The 18396-nt window shown below is 50.6% G+C and overlaps 1 protein-coding gene across 1 annotated transcript in view; it reads left to right on the forward strand.

The window, feature by feature from the left end:
• Positions 1 to 17332, forward strand: part of SUSD5 (sushi domain containing 5) — a 39030-nt gene extending 21698 nt beyond the window's left edge. The window contains exons 6-7 of the mRNA XM_066350354.1: positions 6667 to 6855; positions 15944 to 17332. Coding sequence (XP_066206451.1) covers positions 6667 to 6855; positions 15944 to 17253 — 1499 coding nt within the window. The 3' untranslated portion in view covers positions 17254 to 17332. The remainder of the gene's footprint in view (positions 1 to 6666; positions 6856 to 15943) is intronic.
• Positions 17333 to 18396: the final 1064 nt, after the last annotated feature.

Consider the following 18396-nt stretch of genomic DNA (forward strand, 5'->3'; position numbering starts at 1 on the left):
TGGGAGGTGGCAGGCTCTACTTTAGAATTTCAAAAGTCACTTTGGAAGCCTTAAAAATTCTCACAATAAAAGAATCAGCTTTTTTTTTTTTAAGCTTCAGCTTTTATATGATTTCTAAACACCGTGGAGACTGGTAATCAGAAGCTCTGAATGGCAAGCAAATATGTCCTTTTCCATTGAAAACAAGTCATCATTCGTTAATATTATTTGTTTGAAAGATAAGATCTCATAAAAGCTCTTTCCTTGGAAGGGAGAATAATAGAGATTGCCTTTTCTGTTGAAACAGTTGAAACCCAGCCTTGAGAAGTCCCCAAGCCCCAATCCCTGCCTGTGCAGTAATTGAGAATAGCAGCAAAAACTGCTCAGTGACAAGTTTCTTAAAAGAGAAGAGGGCCCAGCCTGACCAGGCGGTGGCACAGTGGATAGAGCATCTGACTGGGGTGCGGAGGACCCAGGTTTGAGACCCCGAGCGCGGGCTCATCTGGTTTGAGCAAAGCTTGGAACCAAGATTGCTTGCTTGAGCAAGGAGTTACTTGGTCTGCTGAAGGCCCATGGTCAAGGCACATACGAGAAAGCAATCAATGAACAACTAAGGTGTCGCAATGAAAAACTGATGATTGATGCTTCTCATCTCTCTCCATTCCTATCTGTCCCTATCTATTCCTCTCTCTGATTCTGACTCTGACTCTCTCTCTCTGTCTCTGTTAAAAAAAAAAAGGGAGAGAGAGAGAGAAGAGGGCCCAGGTAAACAGCCAAGCTATTCTCTATAGCTCCCTCATGAGGTTAAAGATGGGAATGTTAGTGAAAGGAGCTAATTCAAGTTGCACCTGGCCACAGGTGGTGTTTGGGGTACACAGTTTGATATGCTAAGGCGTGGAATTGTTGTCCTGGGGCTTCTGAAGTCCCACCCCCTAAGAAGCAGTGTGTTTCCTGTCTTGAACATTTGTGGGAAGTCCAGAAACACATGGTACATGTGCCCACACTCTCAGGAGCGTTACTGTAGTTTTCCTGAGCCAGAATCTAGCCCGTGCCATTCTGGAAATGACATCTGAGGCAGAGGGTCCCAGGAGTCTGAGAGGGTGTGAATTTGGCCTGAATTTCCCCCTTTACTCACAAGACAGTTACCCTACTCCTGCATTTCCTCCCAAAGAGTTGGTGTTCCGTTCCATGGACAGAGCTCCATGGGGATGAGAGTATGTATTTACTAGTGCTTTGATACTGAGTGTTTGATGAAAGGCCTACAGTTTCCTGAAACTAGATCCTGGGACGAGGAGAAAAGACCGAGACATCCAGCGTGAGTGTAGGCAGCTGAGGGTGGTCGAGACAGAGACACAGCCTTTTGCCTCTGAGATACCAGCTGGCATTTGGCTCAACCTGATTTGACTGAGGCGCCTGACTTTGGCCCATTCTTCTCAGGATGCCCTGTTCAGACCAACTGAACCCAAGGATGATGCCTCTCTGCTCGGTAGAGAGCCCCTGGGTTGGTGGCAGATTTCAGTTGGCTGCCTGTCCCTACTGGCCACATTGATGCCATAAATCGTTGATCTCTTGGGCTACAGTCAAGGCAGTTTTGGCTAAAATGCAGCGTTCTGTGCTGACTTCCTAAAGTACAACCATACCCTTTTTCATTCAATGTTCTCTCCTGTTAAAAAAATAAATAAGCCCTGGCCGGTTGGCTCAGTGGTAGAGCGTCGGCCTGGTGTGCGGGGGACCCGGGTTCGATTCCCGGCCAGGGCACATAGGAGAAGTGCCCATTTGCTTCTCCACCCCCCTTCCTCTCTGTCTCTCTCTTCCCCTCCCGCAGCCAAGGCTCCATTGGAGCAAAGATGGCCCGGGCGCTGGGGATGGCTCCTTGGCCTCTGCCCCAGGCGCTAGAGTGGCTCTGGTCGCGGCAGAGCGACGCGCCCCTGGTGGGCAGAGCATCGCCCCCTGGTGGGCAGAGCGTCGCCCCTGGTGGGCGTGCTGGGTAGATCCCGGTCGGGCGCATGGGGGAGTCTGTCTGACTGTCTCTCCCCGTTTCCAGCTTCAGAAAAAGAAAAAATAATAATAATAAAAATAAATAAATAAATAAATAAATAAAACCACGCATAGCAATGGCTCTCTCTCTGAGAAAAGGCCACCCAAACCACAGCGGTGAGGCCAGTCAAGGTGGCTTCATGCACAAGTTGTGTTTCCTTTTTCCGTCTCTTCCTAGCCTATCTTCTTTTAAGCGATGTGCTTCTTAGGTGATTTGACTGCTTATGAACGAAAGGCTTTCCTTTCCAACATAAAAAATGAGAAGAGGAAATTTGAATTTAAAATGATTTCCTTTTCAAAAATAGGTCCCCATCACTTTGAGGCAGCAGTTGCACTTCTAGAAGTTTTTCCTAATGAAGTACTTACTGTATATATATACAAAGATGTCCATGTGAGCTGTTCATTGTGGCATTGTTTATAACAGTGACAACTTGGAATCAGCCTGAATGTCAGTGTGATGATTAAATAGTGTGTGCTATAATGTAGCCTTTCAAAAGACTGAGGTAATTTATAGTTCTAATGTGGAAAGACCTCTGAAATATTAGGGGGGGAAATGACTTCGAGTTTCTGGTCTAGCATGTAAGGAAAGAAGTGGAATTAATAATTAAGTACCCAGGCCCAGATGAGTTCAATGGTGAATTCTACCAATTTTTTTTTTTTTTTTTTTGTATTTTTCTGAAACTGGAAACGGGGAGAGACAGTCAGACAGACCCCCGCATGCGCCCGACCGGGATCCACCTGGCACACCCACCAGGGGCGATGCTCTGCCCACCAGGGGGCGATGCTCTGCCCCTCCGGGGCGTCGCTCTGCTGCGACCAGAGCCACTCTAGCGCCTGGGGCAGAGGCCAAGGAGCCATCCCCAGCGCCCGGGCCATCTTTGCTCCAATGGAGCCTTGGCTGCGGGAGGGGAAGAGAGAGACAAAGAGGAAGGAGGGGGGGTGGAGAAGCAAATGGGCGCTTCTCCTATGTGCCCTGGCCGGGAATCGAATCCAGGTCCCCCGCACGCCAGGCTGACGCTCTACCGCTGAGCCAACCGGCCAGAGCCGAATTCTACCAAATTTTTAAGGAAGAAATCTTAATAATTCTCTATAAACTCTTCCAGAAGTTAAAAGCAGAGGAAATACTTTCTAACTCATTCTATGAGACCAGCATTTTCCTGATATCAAAATGAGAGAAAAACATTACAATAAAACTACAGACCAATACGAATGAACATAGATGCAAATATCTTCAATAAAATATTGGCAACCTGAATCCAGCAATATATAAAACGAAATATAGACAATATTTATTGTCTGATGTATAGACAAGTAGATCCCCAGGTATGCAAGGCTGGTTCAATGTCCAAAATCTCAGTTAATGTAATTCATCACAAAAAGCACATGAACAGATTGATAGATGCAGGAAAAATATTTGACAAAACCCAACATTCATCATGATAAAAAACTCTTGGGGCCTGACCTGTGGTGGCGCAGTGGATAAAGCATCGACTTGGAAATGCTGAGGTCGCCGGTTCAAAACCCTGGGCTTGCCTGGTCAAGGCACATATGGGAGTTGATGCTTCCAGCTCCTCCCCCCTTCTCTCTCTCTGTCTCTCCCTCTCCTCTCTAAAATGAATAAATTAAAAAAAAAAACAAAAAACTCTTGGGGCCCTGGCTGGTTGGCTCAGTGGTAGAGCATCGGCCTGGCGTGTGGAAGTTCTGAGTTCTATTCCTGGCCATGGCACACAGGAGAAGCGCCCATCTGCTTCCCTACCCTTCCCCCTCTCCTTCCTCTCTGTCTCTCTCTTCCCCTCCCGCAGCCAAGGCTCCATTGGAGCAAAGTTATCCCGGGCGCTGAGGATGGCCCCATGGCTTCCACCTCAGGCACTAGAATGGTTCCTATTGCAGCAGAGCAAGGCCCCAGATGGGCAGAGCATTGCCCCCTAGTGGGCATGCCAGGGGGATCCCGGTCGGGCGCATGTAGGAGTCTGTCTACCACCTGCCAACCCCCCACTCCTCCCACCCCCACTTCTCACTTCAGAAAAATACAAAAATATAAAATAAAACTCTCAGCTAAGTAGGAATAGAAGAGAACTTCAACTTGATAAAGAATATTTACCAAAAAAAGAAAACAAAACCCTCCAGCTGACATTGTACTTAATGGTGGGCAATTTGAAGCTTACCCACTAAGATATTTTTAGTATATTAAATGGGACTGATTCTGTCTCTACCTGTGAATGCCCTGACCGCTGGCCGCCTTGGGACTGGAAGTCTGACGTGGTTGGCGCAGGCCCCGGCTCTGTAACCATTAACCTCTTCCCTCAACATCAGTGTCATTCCCCGTGGGGCTGTGTTTGGGTCTGTCCCATGGATCTCTGAGCCCGAGGGTCCCACCTGAGCCGGACATGGCAGCTCCTGCTGGTGTAGGAGGAAGGCTGGAGGGTTTCCCTCCTCACCTGCTGGGTTCCCTCGCCGGCTGAGTGCTTGGGCGGCCCCTTCGTGGCTGCCCCACGACCAGCCACAGACTTTTCATAAGCGATTTACAAGTTTTAATACAAACCAGTCTACATTCATTTCTGAGAGGCTCATTTCCAGTAAAGAACGAACACCGGTGTCGACGAAAGAATTTCCATCCTATAGGAAAGTTTTATAAGAGTTTATTTGAGCCAAATGTTTGAGGACATGCCTGAAAAGCGAGATCCGAGTGGATTGAGAACATGCTCCGGAGAATGGCCCTTTTGTAGCCTGTTTCAAGCGTTAGAATCAAAGGAGGAGACGTAAAGAGGGTTGCAGGAACTCCGGCGGGGGCAGGAGAAAGCAAGTCGGGGGAATCTCTAGAACTGGATAACAAGCAGGGAGAAACACGCACTTTGTACATTGGTGGGTTCCGGATAGTTAATAATCAGCATTTGCAGCACACAGGGACGTATGTAGGGAACAAGACAACAAAGCGGGGTTCTGTGACCTGGTGGTCTTGTGCTCTGATGTCTGTGGTTGTGCCTGGGAAGGGTCTAGGAGAGGAAACGACTCTGACATTTCAAAGGTATGTTATCCTTGACGCACAAGAACAGTGGACAGCAGAGACTGACCTTTGCTGAGGAAGCTGTAGGTGGGATAGTGACCACCACCGGGCCTACTCAGGGATTTATGATCAGACTAGCTTGTGTGGTTACTTTTGGTCCCTGGGTTTGTTAGGCCTGCCATGTGGACCACCCTGAGCTTGTCAGGTTTGTTAGGTGGCCCTTTTTCTCTTTCTTTCTTTCTTTCTTTCTTTCTTTCTTTCTTTCTTTCTTTCTTTTTTTTTTTTTTTTGTGGCAGAGACAGAGAGAGTCAGAGAGAGGGACAGACAAGCAGGAAGAGAGAGAGAGATGAGAAACATCAATTCTTCATTGCAGTTCCTTAGTTGTTCGTTGATTGCCTTCTCATATGTGCCTTGACCGGGGGGCTACAGCAGACCGAGTGACCCCTTGTTGGAGCCAGAGACCTTGGGCTCAAGCTGATGAGCTTTTGCTCAAACCAGATGAACCCACGCTCAAGCTGGTGACCTCGGGGTCTCAAACCTGGGTCCTTCCACATCCCAGTCCGACGCTCTATCCATTGCGCCGCCGGGTCAGGCGTATGGCCCTTTTTCATTCGCACCAGTAAATAAACCTCTCACGGGAGAATGAGGGCTGAGAGTTAAAAGGAGACATGTCCCCCAAGACTGACTCCGGAGCCAGCTTGGGGGCAGGCACGGGAAGAGATTCCGGGCCCAGGCGGGGGCTCTTCTCCATCTTCGGATCCGAGTGTGAGGCTCCCCTCTGAGTGAACCCAAATGCAAACTGAATTCGGGGTGGTAATAATGTGTTGGTATCTGTTCCTCAATTACAACACAGGTCCTGCTCTGGTATGGGATGCTGACCATCGTTAGGCTGTGCTTCTGTGGGGTGAGGATATAGGACCTGTCTGTGCTTTGTGCTCAATTTTGCTGTGACGCTAAAACTGCTCTAAAAATAGTTTTGGGGTATTTTTTTAAAGCAGGGTCTCAGTAATATGTACATATGATATGATCCCATTTATGTTAAAAACCACACACACACACACACACACACACACACAACTATATCCATTTAGATCCTTCTACCCACCTGTGTGCGTATGTGTGTTTGTATATGTCTGTATCTGTATCTATATTTATTGGTGTACACGAGACTGGTCACAGTGCTACCGTCGGGGATGAAGCTGGAGGAGGGGAGGTCCCCTCTGCTGAACTCTACAATCTAGAACATTTTAGCTTGGACGACAAGGACCTACTCACTTATGCAAATAAGGCAAAGGAAAGGGAGCTTGCTGCCTGCCGGGCATGTGTCTCTGGGTCCTCCTTCCAAGGAGACATTAAAGGACAATGGTTGGCAATTTTAAAATACAAAGTTGTATTTTAAAAGCACATTTATTCATTCCACAAGTTTTTGTTTGTTTGTTTGTTTGTTTGTTTGTTTGTTTGAGGGCCTCATTTGCGCCAGCCCTTCTGCCTGACCCTGCGGGTGCCAGAGTGAAGGCGTGTTGGGGGGGGGGGGGGGGAGCAGGCAGCACCCGCGGGAGGGGAAAGCTGTGTTTTAAGTGTGTTTCCTCGGGACTGCAGAAGGGCCGCACTGCGTGGGAGAGCTAACTGTGGTTCCCTCTCCTCAGAGAAGCCGTGTGGAGACCCGCCCTCGTTCCCCCACACCATCCTGCAAGGGCGCACCGGCCTAGAGATGGGGGACGAGCTGCTGTATGTGTGCGCCCCGGGCCACGTGACGGGCCACCGCGAGAGCGCCTTCACCTTGCTGTGCAACAGCTGTGGGGAGTGGTACGGCCTGGTGCAGGCCTGCGGGAAAGGTAAGCCGCCCACCCCGGGGCCGCCACCTCCGCCTGGCCTCGCGTCCTGAGCAGAGTGGCGACCCATGGTGGGCTCGTCTCCACAAAGGGCCCTTTGAAAAGAGGCTTCCAGACATTTCCCCTGAGTGCTGGCCCTGGCAATGTGTTCACCCGGGTGTTCCTGCAGCATTTCAAATGCTGTCTGCCCACACCTGAGCTCTCCATCTTCTGTGCTGGGGGTGAGGGGTGGACAGAGCCCTTTTCTTCCACGAGGACAGAGTTGGCCTTGGGTTGAACTTTCTGACTTACTTCCTTGGAGACCCCATCAACGTGGGATGCTAGCTGTGGTTCCTAGCAACAATCTTACAGTAAAAATGACCCCGATTGGTACACTGGGTTGGGAGGACTGTCATGAGCACAGGAAAGGAACCCCAGCCTTGGGCTTCCCTGGGTGGGCTGATTCCTGTGACTGGGCACAACCCCTGACAAGAGCTGTTGGCTCTTGTGAGGCATGGGGTCTGTCAACCAGGATGGGTCCACAGCCACGCATGCAAGTGCTGTTCCCCTGTACTTGAGCAATCACGAGGGGGTCAGGGGTGGAGGTCGGTGCCGCAGGCAGAATAACCCCACGATGGCTGCGTGGATGGTCCCATGACCAGAACAGCCTTGAGGCCCATCGGGCCTGTGGCCTGTGGCCTGTGGCCGTCATGTGAGTCTGAATATTTAGTTAAGACTAAAAAGATTCCTGATGGGCGTTGAGCTTCCAAAACCTGATCAGATTGATTTGAATTGATTATTTACATACTGTAGTAGAGGTTTGTTTTTTTTTTACATAAAACTTTTTAAAACATTAATGTGTTGCAAATATGCTCTTCCATTCTGTGGCTTTTTCCTCTTGGAGTTTCCTTGAAAGAATAGGTTTTTAAAAATTATTCTTATTGTCTGTTTTACTACTTCTCATGTTTTCTGTGCCCCATTACATTTTTTCTAGTCATTGGCAGACAGATACGCTAGTAAAATGCAGTAAAAATGAATTAACATCAAGCTAAATTAAGCAAAAATATCCCAACTAGGAGCACAGCTCTTTGTTAAATTAGACATACAGTTGGCCTGCCGTGTTGTTAGAGAAGCTTCTAAAACCTTCCGCTCAGTGGACGCACTTGCCTTGTGGCATGCTTGTAACAACAGGATGCCAAGGGGGACAAGTTCTGGAAGCATACTTGGAGCGGTGTTCTCGCACTTTCCTCATCTTTCCCGTGTTGCCGCGGCTTGCCGGCAGGCAGGGGCTCCTGGCCAGCCCCCGATCGTTCACCTGTCTGAGAGAATCAGGCGGCAGGCCCGAGTTCCTGTTTGTTGAATGTGTCACCTCAAAGCAGACCCGTCCTCACCCTGAGACAGTTAATGAGCTGGCGTTCCTCCTGGTCAGGCTCTGTAGCTGCACTATCCCCTGGGCCACACCCACCGGCCGAATGGCTTGTTTACTGGCCCCAGTAGAGCGGGAACTAAATGCAGGTTTTGTGTGTCTGAAAATGGTGTTTATTTTCTCACTGTAAAGCAGAGCTGTTAGGGCTTTCAGCTGCCGGGCAGGAATTTCGGTTTCTACACTTGACTGGGTGTACAGACTGTTATAGTTTTCATTACTCTGTGGATTTAATATTTAAAGTCTCTGTGTCATTACAAGAACAGTGTGTGTGTCTGTATGTGTGTCTGTGTGTGTGTGTTAGTGTTACAAGAATACCATCACCGAATATTTCACTCCATTTTGCATTTATTTTTCCAAGGAACATCAACCCCTTGTTGATTAGGGAACTGTTTGAAATTGGAAGGAAGTCATTGAACGTGTCATTTTGGGGTCATGCTTCTCTATTCAGAGGTGCTTGGGTCAGATTCACTGTTCAGATGTACATGGTTTGTCGAGGGAGAAGGGGGTCAGGGCAGCAGGACAGGGAAGGAGGAGGACCTGAGAACGTGGCCTCGGCTGGACTCCGGCTTTGCCTGGTCCCACGGGGACTGTGGGGCGTGAGTTGCACCACAGGGTTGGTCCTGCTCGGAAGCAAAGGGGGGCCAGCCTTGAGTTCTTCTATAGCCGTCTGTCACTGTCTGCAGGCTGCCAGGCGGGGAGGGCAGATGGCATGGACCCTCCCAAGTGAGGCTCCCGTCCCAGCAAGCCCGTAGCTGTGACCCACTAGCTGGTGGCACTCACAGCAGCTGGGGGATGGCTGCGCTGGGCTGGGTTAAGGGGACACAGACAGGACGCTAATAGCATCCACTACAATAGAGAACGGAGTTGTTCCATCAGTTCAGTGGACCACGGGTTAAAAAAACAACCACATTTATTAGTAAGGTAGGGACTGCCTGAATTAGCTTGCTGAAATTTAGAATTTATAATGATGAGCCAGAATGAACCCAGAGGGGCGCACGCACACCTGGGTGGGTGAACGGAGCCAGGTGTCTCAGCCACACACAGCCCGGCTTGTACGTTCACCACAGCGCTAAGGTCCAGCCACCAGTGGTGGCGGGGAGGTCTCTCACTTAAACGCAAGGATGTGTCTTCGCCTTGACCATTAACCTCGATGGTGGGGACTTCTTTAACTGCCATTTTATCCCCTCTGTGGGTGAGTGTTGCTCTAGCTTTGGTTCCTAGAATCTGAGTCTGACTCTGGCCATTTCGTTTTCCATTCTCCCGTCCAAATCCACACATCTTCTTGGTTTTCATTCCCAGTTGGGCAGCGCGAAATATCTGTCATGCCTCTCTAACGGTCTCAATATCTAACTATAACTGGTTGCTGGCCGGATTGCGGACTAACCCGATGCGCTGCTCCTTCGGCGCGCATGCGGCAGACTTCATGCTGTGTTTGGGTTTCTTTGGGCCTCTTCCTCTGCCAAGACCCATATCCGTCTCCAAGGCCGTGTTTTCTCTCTGGCTGCTTGAGCCATAAGACCAGTCTCTGACCTCCCAGCATTCCAGGTGGCCACCCTTGGCTACATTACCTCAGTGTCAGTGCCCACACGAGTCCCACTTGTGGCCTTTCTCAGGAGCCCCCGTGGTTCCCCTGGCATCCTGACCACTCTCCTACCCAGCCTCCTGGCCTCACGCTGTCTCCGGACTTTGACGCCCAGTGGTCCCGGGGCCTCTGCCCTGCGTTGCCGGGGAGGCTTTTTACCCCCTCTTTGTGGTTGGGGTGGGAGAGAGCAGTGGCATACGACAGACAGCCCAGCAAATGGGAGACGCGTAGACCAGCGGTCCCCAAACTTTTTACACAGGGGGCCAGTTTACTGTCCCTCAGACCATTGGAGGGCCGGACTATAAAAAAAACTATGAACAAATTCCTATGCACACTGCACATATCTTATTTTATTTTATTTATTTATTTATTTATTTATTTATTTTATTCATTTTAGAGAGGAGAGAGAGAGAGAGAGAGAGAAGAGAGAGACAGGGGGGAGGAGCTGGAAGCATCAACTCCCACATGTGCCTTGACCAGGCAAGCCCAGGGTTTCGAACCGGCGACCTCAGCATTTCCAGGTCGACGCTTTATCCACTGCGCCACCACAGGTCAGGCCTGCACATATCTTATTTTAAAGTAAAAAAACAAAACAGGAACAAATACAATATTTAAAATAAAGAACAAGTAAATTTAAATCAACAAACTGACCAATATTTCAATGGGAACTATGCTCCTCTCACTGACCACCAATGAAAGAGGTACCCTTCCAGAAGTGCGGCAGGGGCCGGATAAATGGCCTAAGGGGGCCGCATGTGGCCCGCGGGCCGTAGTTTGGGGACCCCTGGCGTAGACTCTTCTTCCTCTGTGATTTGCCCTGTTCCTCCTTTAGAACCTGCCCCGACCGAGAGCGTCCGCCTCGTGCTATGACAGGCTCCGAAAGGCCTTTACGACCTTCCACCCCCAGCTCCTCGGCTTCCGCTCTGTGGTGTCAGGAAAGGGAGCGACCCCAAGCCTGACCTCACCCAACCAGCCCCACCACCTCCATGCCTGTTCCCCTTTCCTGCTCTGTCGCAGGCGCGGAAGCAGGACACTCTCCCCAGTCAGGCAGTGCGGAAAGAACTGTCACCAACCGGGCCAAACTAGCTCTGCTCCATCTCTATCCCGGGAATGTTATTGTTTTATTGTTGTTCTGGTTTTTTACCGACTCTATTGAGGTGCAACTAGCAGGCGGTAAACTGTACTCATTTAAAGTATACAAGTCTCGCCTGACCTGTGGTGGCGCAGTGGATAAAGCGTCGACCTGGAAACGCTGAGGTCACCGGTTCGAAACCCTGGGCTTGCCTGGTCAAGGCACATATGGGAGTTGATGCTTCCTGCTCCTCCCTCCTTCTCTCTCTCTTCTCTAAAATGAATAAAAAAATAAAAAAATGCTGGAATCTTTAAAAATAAATAAAGTATACAAGTCTCTGAGCTGTCACAACCAAAACATAGGACAATTCCCATCCTCCCCGAGTCCCCTCAGACCCCTTTCCATGAGAGGAGTATTACAGGGTTCATCCCTCATTTAATCTTCCCAAGGATATAGGGCTTGTCCCAGTGTACAGATGGGGAAACTGAGGCACGGGCCGGTCCAGTGACTTGCCTGGGGCACACAGCCAGGAAGCAGCAGGGCCGGGGTGTGAAACCAGGCGGGCTGCATTCCAGCCTCTGCCTCACGTCCCTGCTCCCTCCAGGGGCGGCCAAGCCTCTGGAGAGCCCGGCGTCTGGACAGCGCCAGGCTCTCTGTGCAAACCGGTTCTTCCCCCAGAGCGTTCCTCTGCTCTTTCCTCTCATTTCTAAAGCCTTTCTTTCCTTTCCTTAAATTAACTTCAGTCCCTGTTTGTCTTCATCTTTTGGACTTCACTTCCTTCGTAGAATAAAACATGAGACCGAAACTGAATTCAGACTTTGTCGATATTGCCATATTTGTTCAGAGGTTCATTGAGCCAGTGGTTATTTCTGGCTTGTCTGGTTGTCTTTTTCAAAATTACTATTTTTAAAGGCTGTGTAGCCAAGACCAGAGGAGGAGGGGGGAAGAAGGTACGTGTGGGCTTCCAGAAATGCAACAACATGAAAAATGATGAACAGCAACTAGGAGAACCCCAGGCCTCTGGGCTCCGGCCCTGCACACGCCACCCCGTGACCTTGTCACACCCTGACCGACTCAGGCAGGGCGCAAGTGAGCCTTCTCCTCGTACGCCTGAGCTCTATCTCTCTGTGGTCTTCCGTTTTCCTGAAGTAACAGTTAAATAAAAGCCCGCAGGCGCATGACTTGATTTTTGCCGAGAGAACTCATGAAGTTTACGTTTTCCTGGACTTGTTGGTCTAACCCACAAGGCCACATGGGTGTCCGCACAGGTTTCGGGCGGAGCGTGGGGGCGGCAGAGGGCTCGCTGGATGAGGAGGAGAGGGCGGCAGACTCGGGAAGGCCGGGGGCAGGTGAGAGAAATGGCACCTCAACCGGCAGAGAGCGGGGCTCCTTCATCTGGTGGACAGATTGTAATCTCCAGTTGAAATTCAGTGAGTAACAAATGTGACTGTCACTCAAGAGGAGAAAAACAGGCTTGGGACACTTCCTTAAGAGGAGACTATGTACAAACACTCAGTGTCCTTGTCTTCATTTGAGGTTTTGGGGAAACTGTGACATAGTAAGAATGTGTTTCTGAGCCAGAATCTTTTTTTTTTTTTTTTTTCCATTTTTCTGAAGCTGGAAACGGGGAGAGACAGTCAGACAGACTCCCGCATGCGCCCGACCGGGATCCACCCGGCACGCCCACCAGGGGCGACGCTCTGCCCACCAGGGGGCGATGCTCTGCCCATCCTGGGCGTCGCCATGTTGCGACCAGAGCCACTCTAGCGCCTGGGGCAAAGGCCACAGAGCCATCCCCAGCGCCCGGGCCATCTTTGCTCCAATGGAGCCTTGGCTGCGGGAGGGGAAGAGAGAGACAGTGAGGAAAGCGCGGCGGAGGGGTGGAGAGGCAAATGGGCGCTTCTCCTGTGTGCCCTGGCCGGGAATCGAACCCGGTGAGCCAGAATCTTGATTTGCAAACCTGGGGGACCAGAAGCGCTTAGCTCAGGGCCCTGGGCTGCCGCCCAGAGATGCTCTAGGCTCAGGAAGCCCTAGGGGCAGACCCTCCAGACAACAGACAGACAGACAGACAGACAGACACACACACACACACACTGAACTCACACTGACCTTAAGGTCCACATCGAGGCGGGCCTACCCATAGCCAGCGGGCTGACCTTTCCCAAACCCTCAGCTCTAACTTTATACGTTAAGCCAATGTTCCCCGCATGGGGGAGGAAAACACGGCTCGTCCTGCCCAGACTCCAGGTGCCTTTTGGCTTCAGCACTTATTTAGGCTCAGGGGTGGGCTAGGTGGGAGAAGGAATTGAGCAGACATGGATTATGGTCAGTACTAGCACGAAGAGGTCCTTCGCTCTTCTTTGCTACTGTCACGAAGCACACCATGCCCTGGCTGATGGCCTTTCCAGAATGAATCGAGCCTTATCAAAACGGGCTGCCACAACTCACTTATTCACCTCTTCACTCACTCATTTATTCATTCAACAAACATTCATGGAGCACCTGCCATGTGCCAAGCACCGTGCTGTGTGCTGGGAATACAAGGCAGAGCGGGCATGTCCTTGTTCTCTGAGTTCCCCGGGCATGGAGGAGCTGGGCGGGGTGTGCTGGGAGGGCAGGGTGGCGTGCCCAGTGCAGGGTCACTGCCAGCACAGATGCGTACTATTCCCACAGTTCCAACGAGTGACACATTACTCCCAAATGAGACCATTTAAGGTTTATGTCTCAAGCATCAAGGTCTAGTTTGATTTTACCCTGTCCATGTAAGGGTGAGAAAGGCCTCTAAATTATCCTCAGCCTATCCCCATGTCATAACTACTTTTCATTTTACCAGTGTCAGCACGGACGGTCCCTCGGGGCCGTATGTGGGCAGGAATGACAGCAAGGGAGGGGACCCAATGGTGAGCAGCAGCGACGAATCCTGGTTGGACGGCTACCCTGTGACCGATGGGGCTTGGAGGAAGATAGAGGCAGAAGAGGAGGAAGTGGAGGAAGGGGAGGACAAGGGGGACGGGTCAGTAGGGCAGGAAGAATGTGTTGTATTTACTCCCTACCAGCCCATTCTTGTGGAAGTTAATAAGTCCAGGAGTAGCACCCTCACACCCATTTCTAGTAGTTATCATGGTAGTTAATGGGACACTATGGTCACCTATAGAAAGCCGTTTTATTTTACTTTATTTAGTTAGTTATTTTTAAGATTTGATACTTTTTTTAGATTCTAGTTATTGATTATTAGAGCGAGGAGAGAAAGAGGGCGGGGGAGGAGCGAAGCAGGAAGCATCAACTCATAGCAGTTGCTTCTTGTATGTGCCTTGACTGGGCAAACGCAGGGTTTCGAACCAATGACCTCACTGGTCCAGGTCAATGTTTTCTCCATTGCAGCACCACAGGTCAGGCCTAGAAAGCCATTTTAGACAGTCAGGGTGCTAATTAGCAAAGCAATGGTTTTGTTCAAGAGACAGATAACAGAAGTACTTGCAGTAGCCACATCTAGAGGATGCGTTTCCTGATGAGAATGCTAACTGTCCACTCCTCAACTGGGCATGCTTACTTGTTTTTTTTTTTTGTTTTTTTGTATTTTTCTGAAGCTGGACACGGGGAGAGACAGTCAGACAGACTCCCGCATGCGCCCGACCAGGATCCACCCGGCACGCCCACCAGGGGCGACGCTCTGCCCACCAGGGGGCAATGCTGTGCCCCTCCGGGGCGTCGCTCTACCGCGACCAGAGCCACTCCAGCACCTGGGGCAGAGGCCAAGGAGCCATCCCCAGTGCCCGGGCCATCTTTGCTCCAATGGAGCCTCGGCTGCAGGAGGGGAAAAGAGAGACAGAGAGGAAGGGTGGGGGTGGAGAAGCAAATAGGTGCTTCTCCTATGTGCCCTGGCTGGGATTCGAACCCCGGTCCCCCGCACGCCAGGCCGACGCTCTACCGCTGAGTCAATCGGCCAGGGTCTGGGCATGCTTATTTGGAGGGCCAGAAGCCACTGGTTTCCAGCTGAATGGAAGCAGCATACAGACTATCACAGTGTCTTATTGAAACCTTTCAAAGTATAGACAGCTTAAGAAAAATGAATACCTACTGTCTTTATAATTGAATGACATCTTAACAAAGGAGAATGTTGTTGAATTCCATTTTCTCTCCCTCAAAGCTTACAGACATTGTTCTTTTGTCTTCTGTGGAATGCTGAGGAGAAAGTATAGGCAAGCCTGATTTCATTTCTGTTCATGCTCATGATCTGCCTTTTCTGCCTGGTTGTCAGTTGAATTATTCCTTTAACCAAATTCTGTGTCAGTTATTTTTTCTGGAACACAGAGCATGTTTTTCATTGTTTGTTTCAATTTTTATTTAAGAGTAACGTAGACACAGAATGTTTCAAAAATCAGAGGTTATAGAGCTCAATGAATTATCATAGCATAAACCTGTCCATGGAATCGTTACCCAAGTCAAGAAGCAGAATGTAGGCCCTAGCCAGTTGGCTCAGTGATAGAGTGTCGGCCTGGCGTGCAGAAGTCCCGGGTTCGATTCCCAGCCAGGGCACACAGAAGAAGCACCCATCTGCTTCTCCACCCCTCCCCCTCTCCTTCCTCTCTGTCTCTCTCTTCCCCTCCCGCAGCAAGGCTCCATTGGAGCAAAGATGGCCCGGGCGCTGGGGATGGCTCTGTGGCCTCTGCCTCAGGCGCTAGAGTGGCTCTGGTCACAACATAGTGACACCCAGGATGGGCAGAGCATCGCTCCCTGGTGAGCAGAGCGTTGCTCCTGGTGGGCGTGCCAGGTGGATCCCAGTCGGGTGCATGCGGGAGTTTGACTGTCTCTCCCCGTTTCCAGCTTCAGAAAAATACAAAAAAAAAAAGAAGCAGAATGTCACCAGCAATCCCCAAACACTCCGTGTTTCCTTCTGGTCACTCCCTCCCCAGAATAACGACTATCCAGACTTCTATCACCATGAATTAGATTTTCCCAGCTTGACCTTTATTTCAGTAGCTCTGTGACCTTGGACCTAATGAGGTGTTCTTTTTTACCCCTTTCCTTCCAGATGAGGCTGAGGTACACATTGACTATGAGGACAATTTCCCTGATGACAGATCTGTGTCATTCAGGGAGCTCATGGAGGATTCCCGGACAGAGGCAGAGGAGGACAGGGGTCAGGGAGAGGCTTCTGAGGAGGTTCCAAGACAGGACCGTCTGGTCTCCATTTCTGTGGGGAGAGAAAACACAGCCCGGGATACGGCCTCAGTGCCAACTACAGGCTTGCCCGGCGGCGCTGGGAGCAGTGTCACCACCAGCCTGCCCGGATCAGTCCTGAAAGGGAAGTACTTGTTTTGGCTTCCTGCTGAGACCTTTCACAAGCTGGAGCTGGAAAAGGAGATGGACGATGACACGAAAAAGCACTTTCCTGCTGGAGACAACCTCAGCGGCATAACGTCGGCCCCAGGTGACCCTGAAACCAGGGTGGTCTACAGCAGCACGGACGGTCCCTCGGAGCCGTACGTGGGCAGGAATGACAGCAAGGGAGGGGACCCAATGGTGAGCAGCAGCGACGAATCCTGGTTGGACGGCTACCCTGTGACCGATGGGGCTTGGAGGAAGATAGAGGCAGAAGAGGAGGAAGTGGAGGAAGAGGAGGACAAGGGGGACGGGTCAGTAGGGCAGGAAGAATGTGTTGTATTTACTCCCCACCAGCCCATTCTTGTGGAAGTGAATAAGTCCAGGAGTAGCACCCTCACACCCAGCGAGGACATGACTACTCGTAGTTCAGTTCTCCCATCCCAAACACTAGATGTGGAAACTTTTGCTCTCGCACCCGAGAGTGTGTCCGAAACCAAGAGTCCCAGCGAGGGGGATGGCGACTTGACCAGGTACCAGTCGACCGTTCCATGGAGATTTGCCACCGAGAAGTCTCCCATGGCTACCCTACCCCCTGAACTCACCAGCTCTACCCTGGAGACGGTAACAACTGCAGTCCTGAGGATGCCTAACCACCTTCCCTCAACTGTCATGGCGGCCACCCAGACTCCCACGGAAACCACTGCTCCTGAGGTCCAGGATAACTTCCCCTACCTGCTGTCTGAGGACTTCCTGGGACAGGAAGGCCCCGGCCCAGGTGCAAGTGAGGAACTTCTTCCCACCTTGGAGCCATGTGTAGGAGATGCATGTCCGAGCCTCAGCAGAGGCCCCATCATTGCCACCATTGTCACCGTCTTGTGCCTGCTGCTGCTCCTGGCAGGCGTGGGGGCAGTGTGGGGCTACCGCAGGTGCCAGCACAAGAGCTCGGTGTACAAGCTGAACGTCGGCCAGCGGCAGGCTCGGCACTATCACCAGCAGATCGAGATGGAGAAGGTGTAGCCGCCTTCAGAGGGGGCTGTCCCAGAGCCGCTGGGGAGGAGAGTAAAACTGTGACACCTCGTGTTGATCACACTGAAAAGTCACTAGAGCATGAAACAGGAGGAGTAAGGCTTACCATTCCCCCCCCCCCCACCCCGCGCAAGTCTTTTTTTTTATAGTCTGGGAAGTCTCTCTGGGGACACCTGGCAGGAAGGCTTTGATGGTATCCTCACCCACCACAGAACCTCCTCAGCCACCTGCTGCGGAAGGAACTACACTAGTCCCAGACCTGGGCTCTGACTCCGCCGTGAGGCCAGAACTCACCTCTTGCTTCAGTATACTATTGTCTTCTCTTCTTACATTTTTTTTTAAAGAAATAAATGGACTGACTCCATGACCTGACACTTTTGAAATAGGCATGATAAACGGAGCATTTGAGAGCAGCGTTATTCAGGATACGGATGGATATTTAATCGTTGGGAGTGGGGTATAGAAGAAGAGTGAGTTATTTCCTTTTCATGTGATCTTGCTGAGGGCGGATGAGCCAAGAACTAGGACATAGTCTAGAAGCTTCCAGCCTTCGTTTTCATTGTTTGTTGAAATTGGAGAGGACTTAAGACTGACCTTTTGTGATGAGGTGGGTTGGGGAGGTGAGGAGTGGTTGGCCACACATCCACTTCTGTGGCCTCCATTCTGTGGGATGGCTCGTCTTTTTTTTTTTTTTTTTTTTTTTAATAAGGTTAGCTTTGTACTGGTAAGCACCATTTCCTCTCGGAAGAAGTGGCCTAGTTGTCCTTGACCAGTCTGTGCCTAGGAATGTCTCAGAATTGTTGCCAGGACTAACAGAACTCAGTTTTTGGTTTCCTCTCTCAGGATGAACCATTTCTTTGAACTCCAATGAGAGCATGACATGGGAGGGGGGAAAAAAAAATTTTAAGACGGCCAAGGCCTAGGACAGGGGTCGGGAACCTATGGCTTGCGAGCCAGATGTGGCTCTTTTGATGGCTGCATCTGGCTCGCAGACAAATCTTTAATAAAAAAAAAAAATGTTAAAAATATAAAACATTCTCATGTATTACAGTCCATTCATTTCCTACCACTCATGTTCATGGTTGCGGGTGGCTGGAGCCAATCACAGCTGTCCTCCGGGACAACACCAAATTT

Source organism: Saccopteryx leptura, chromosome 10, assembly GCF_036850995.1.
Source record: "Saccopteryx leptura isolate mSacLep1 chromosome 10, mSacLep1_pri_phased_curated, whole genome shotgun sequence".
Taxonomy (NCBI): Eukaryota; Metazoa; Chordata; class Mammalia; order Chiroptera; family Emballonuridae; genus Saccopteryx; species Saccopteryx leptura.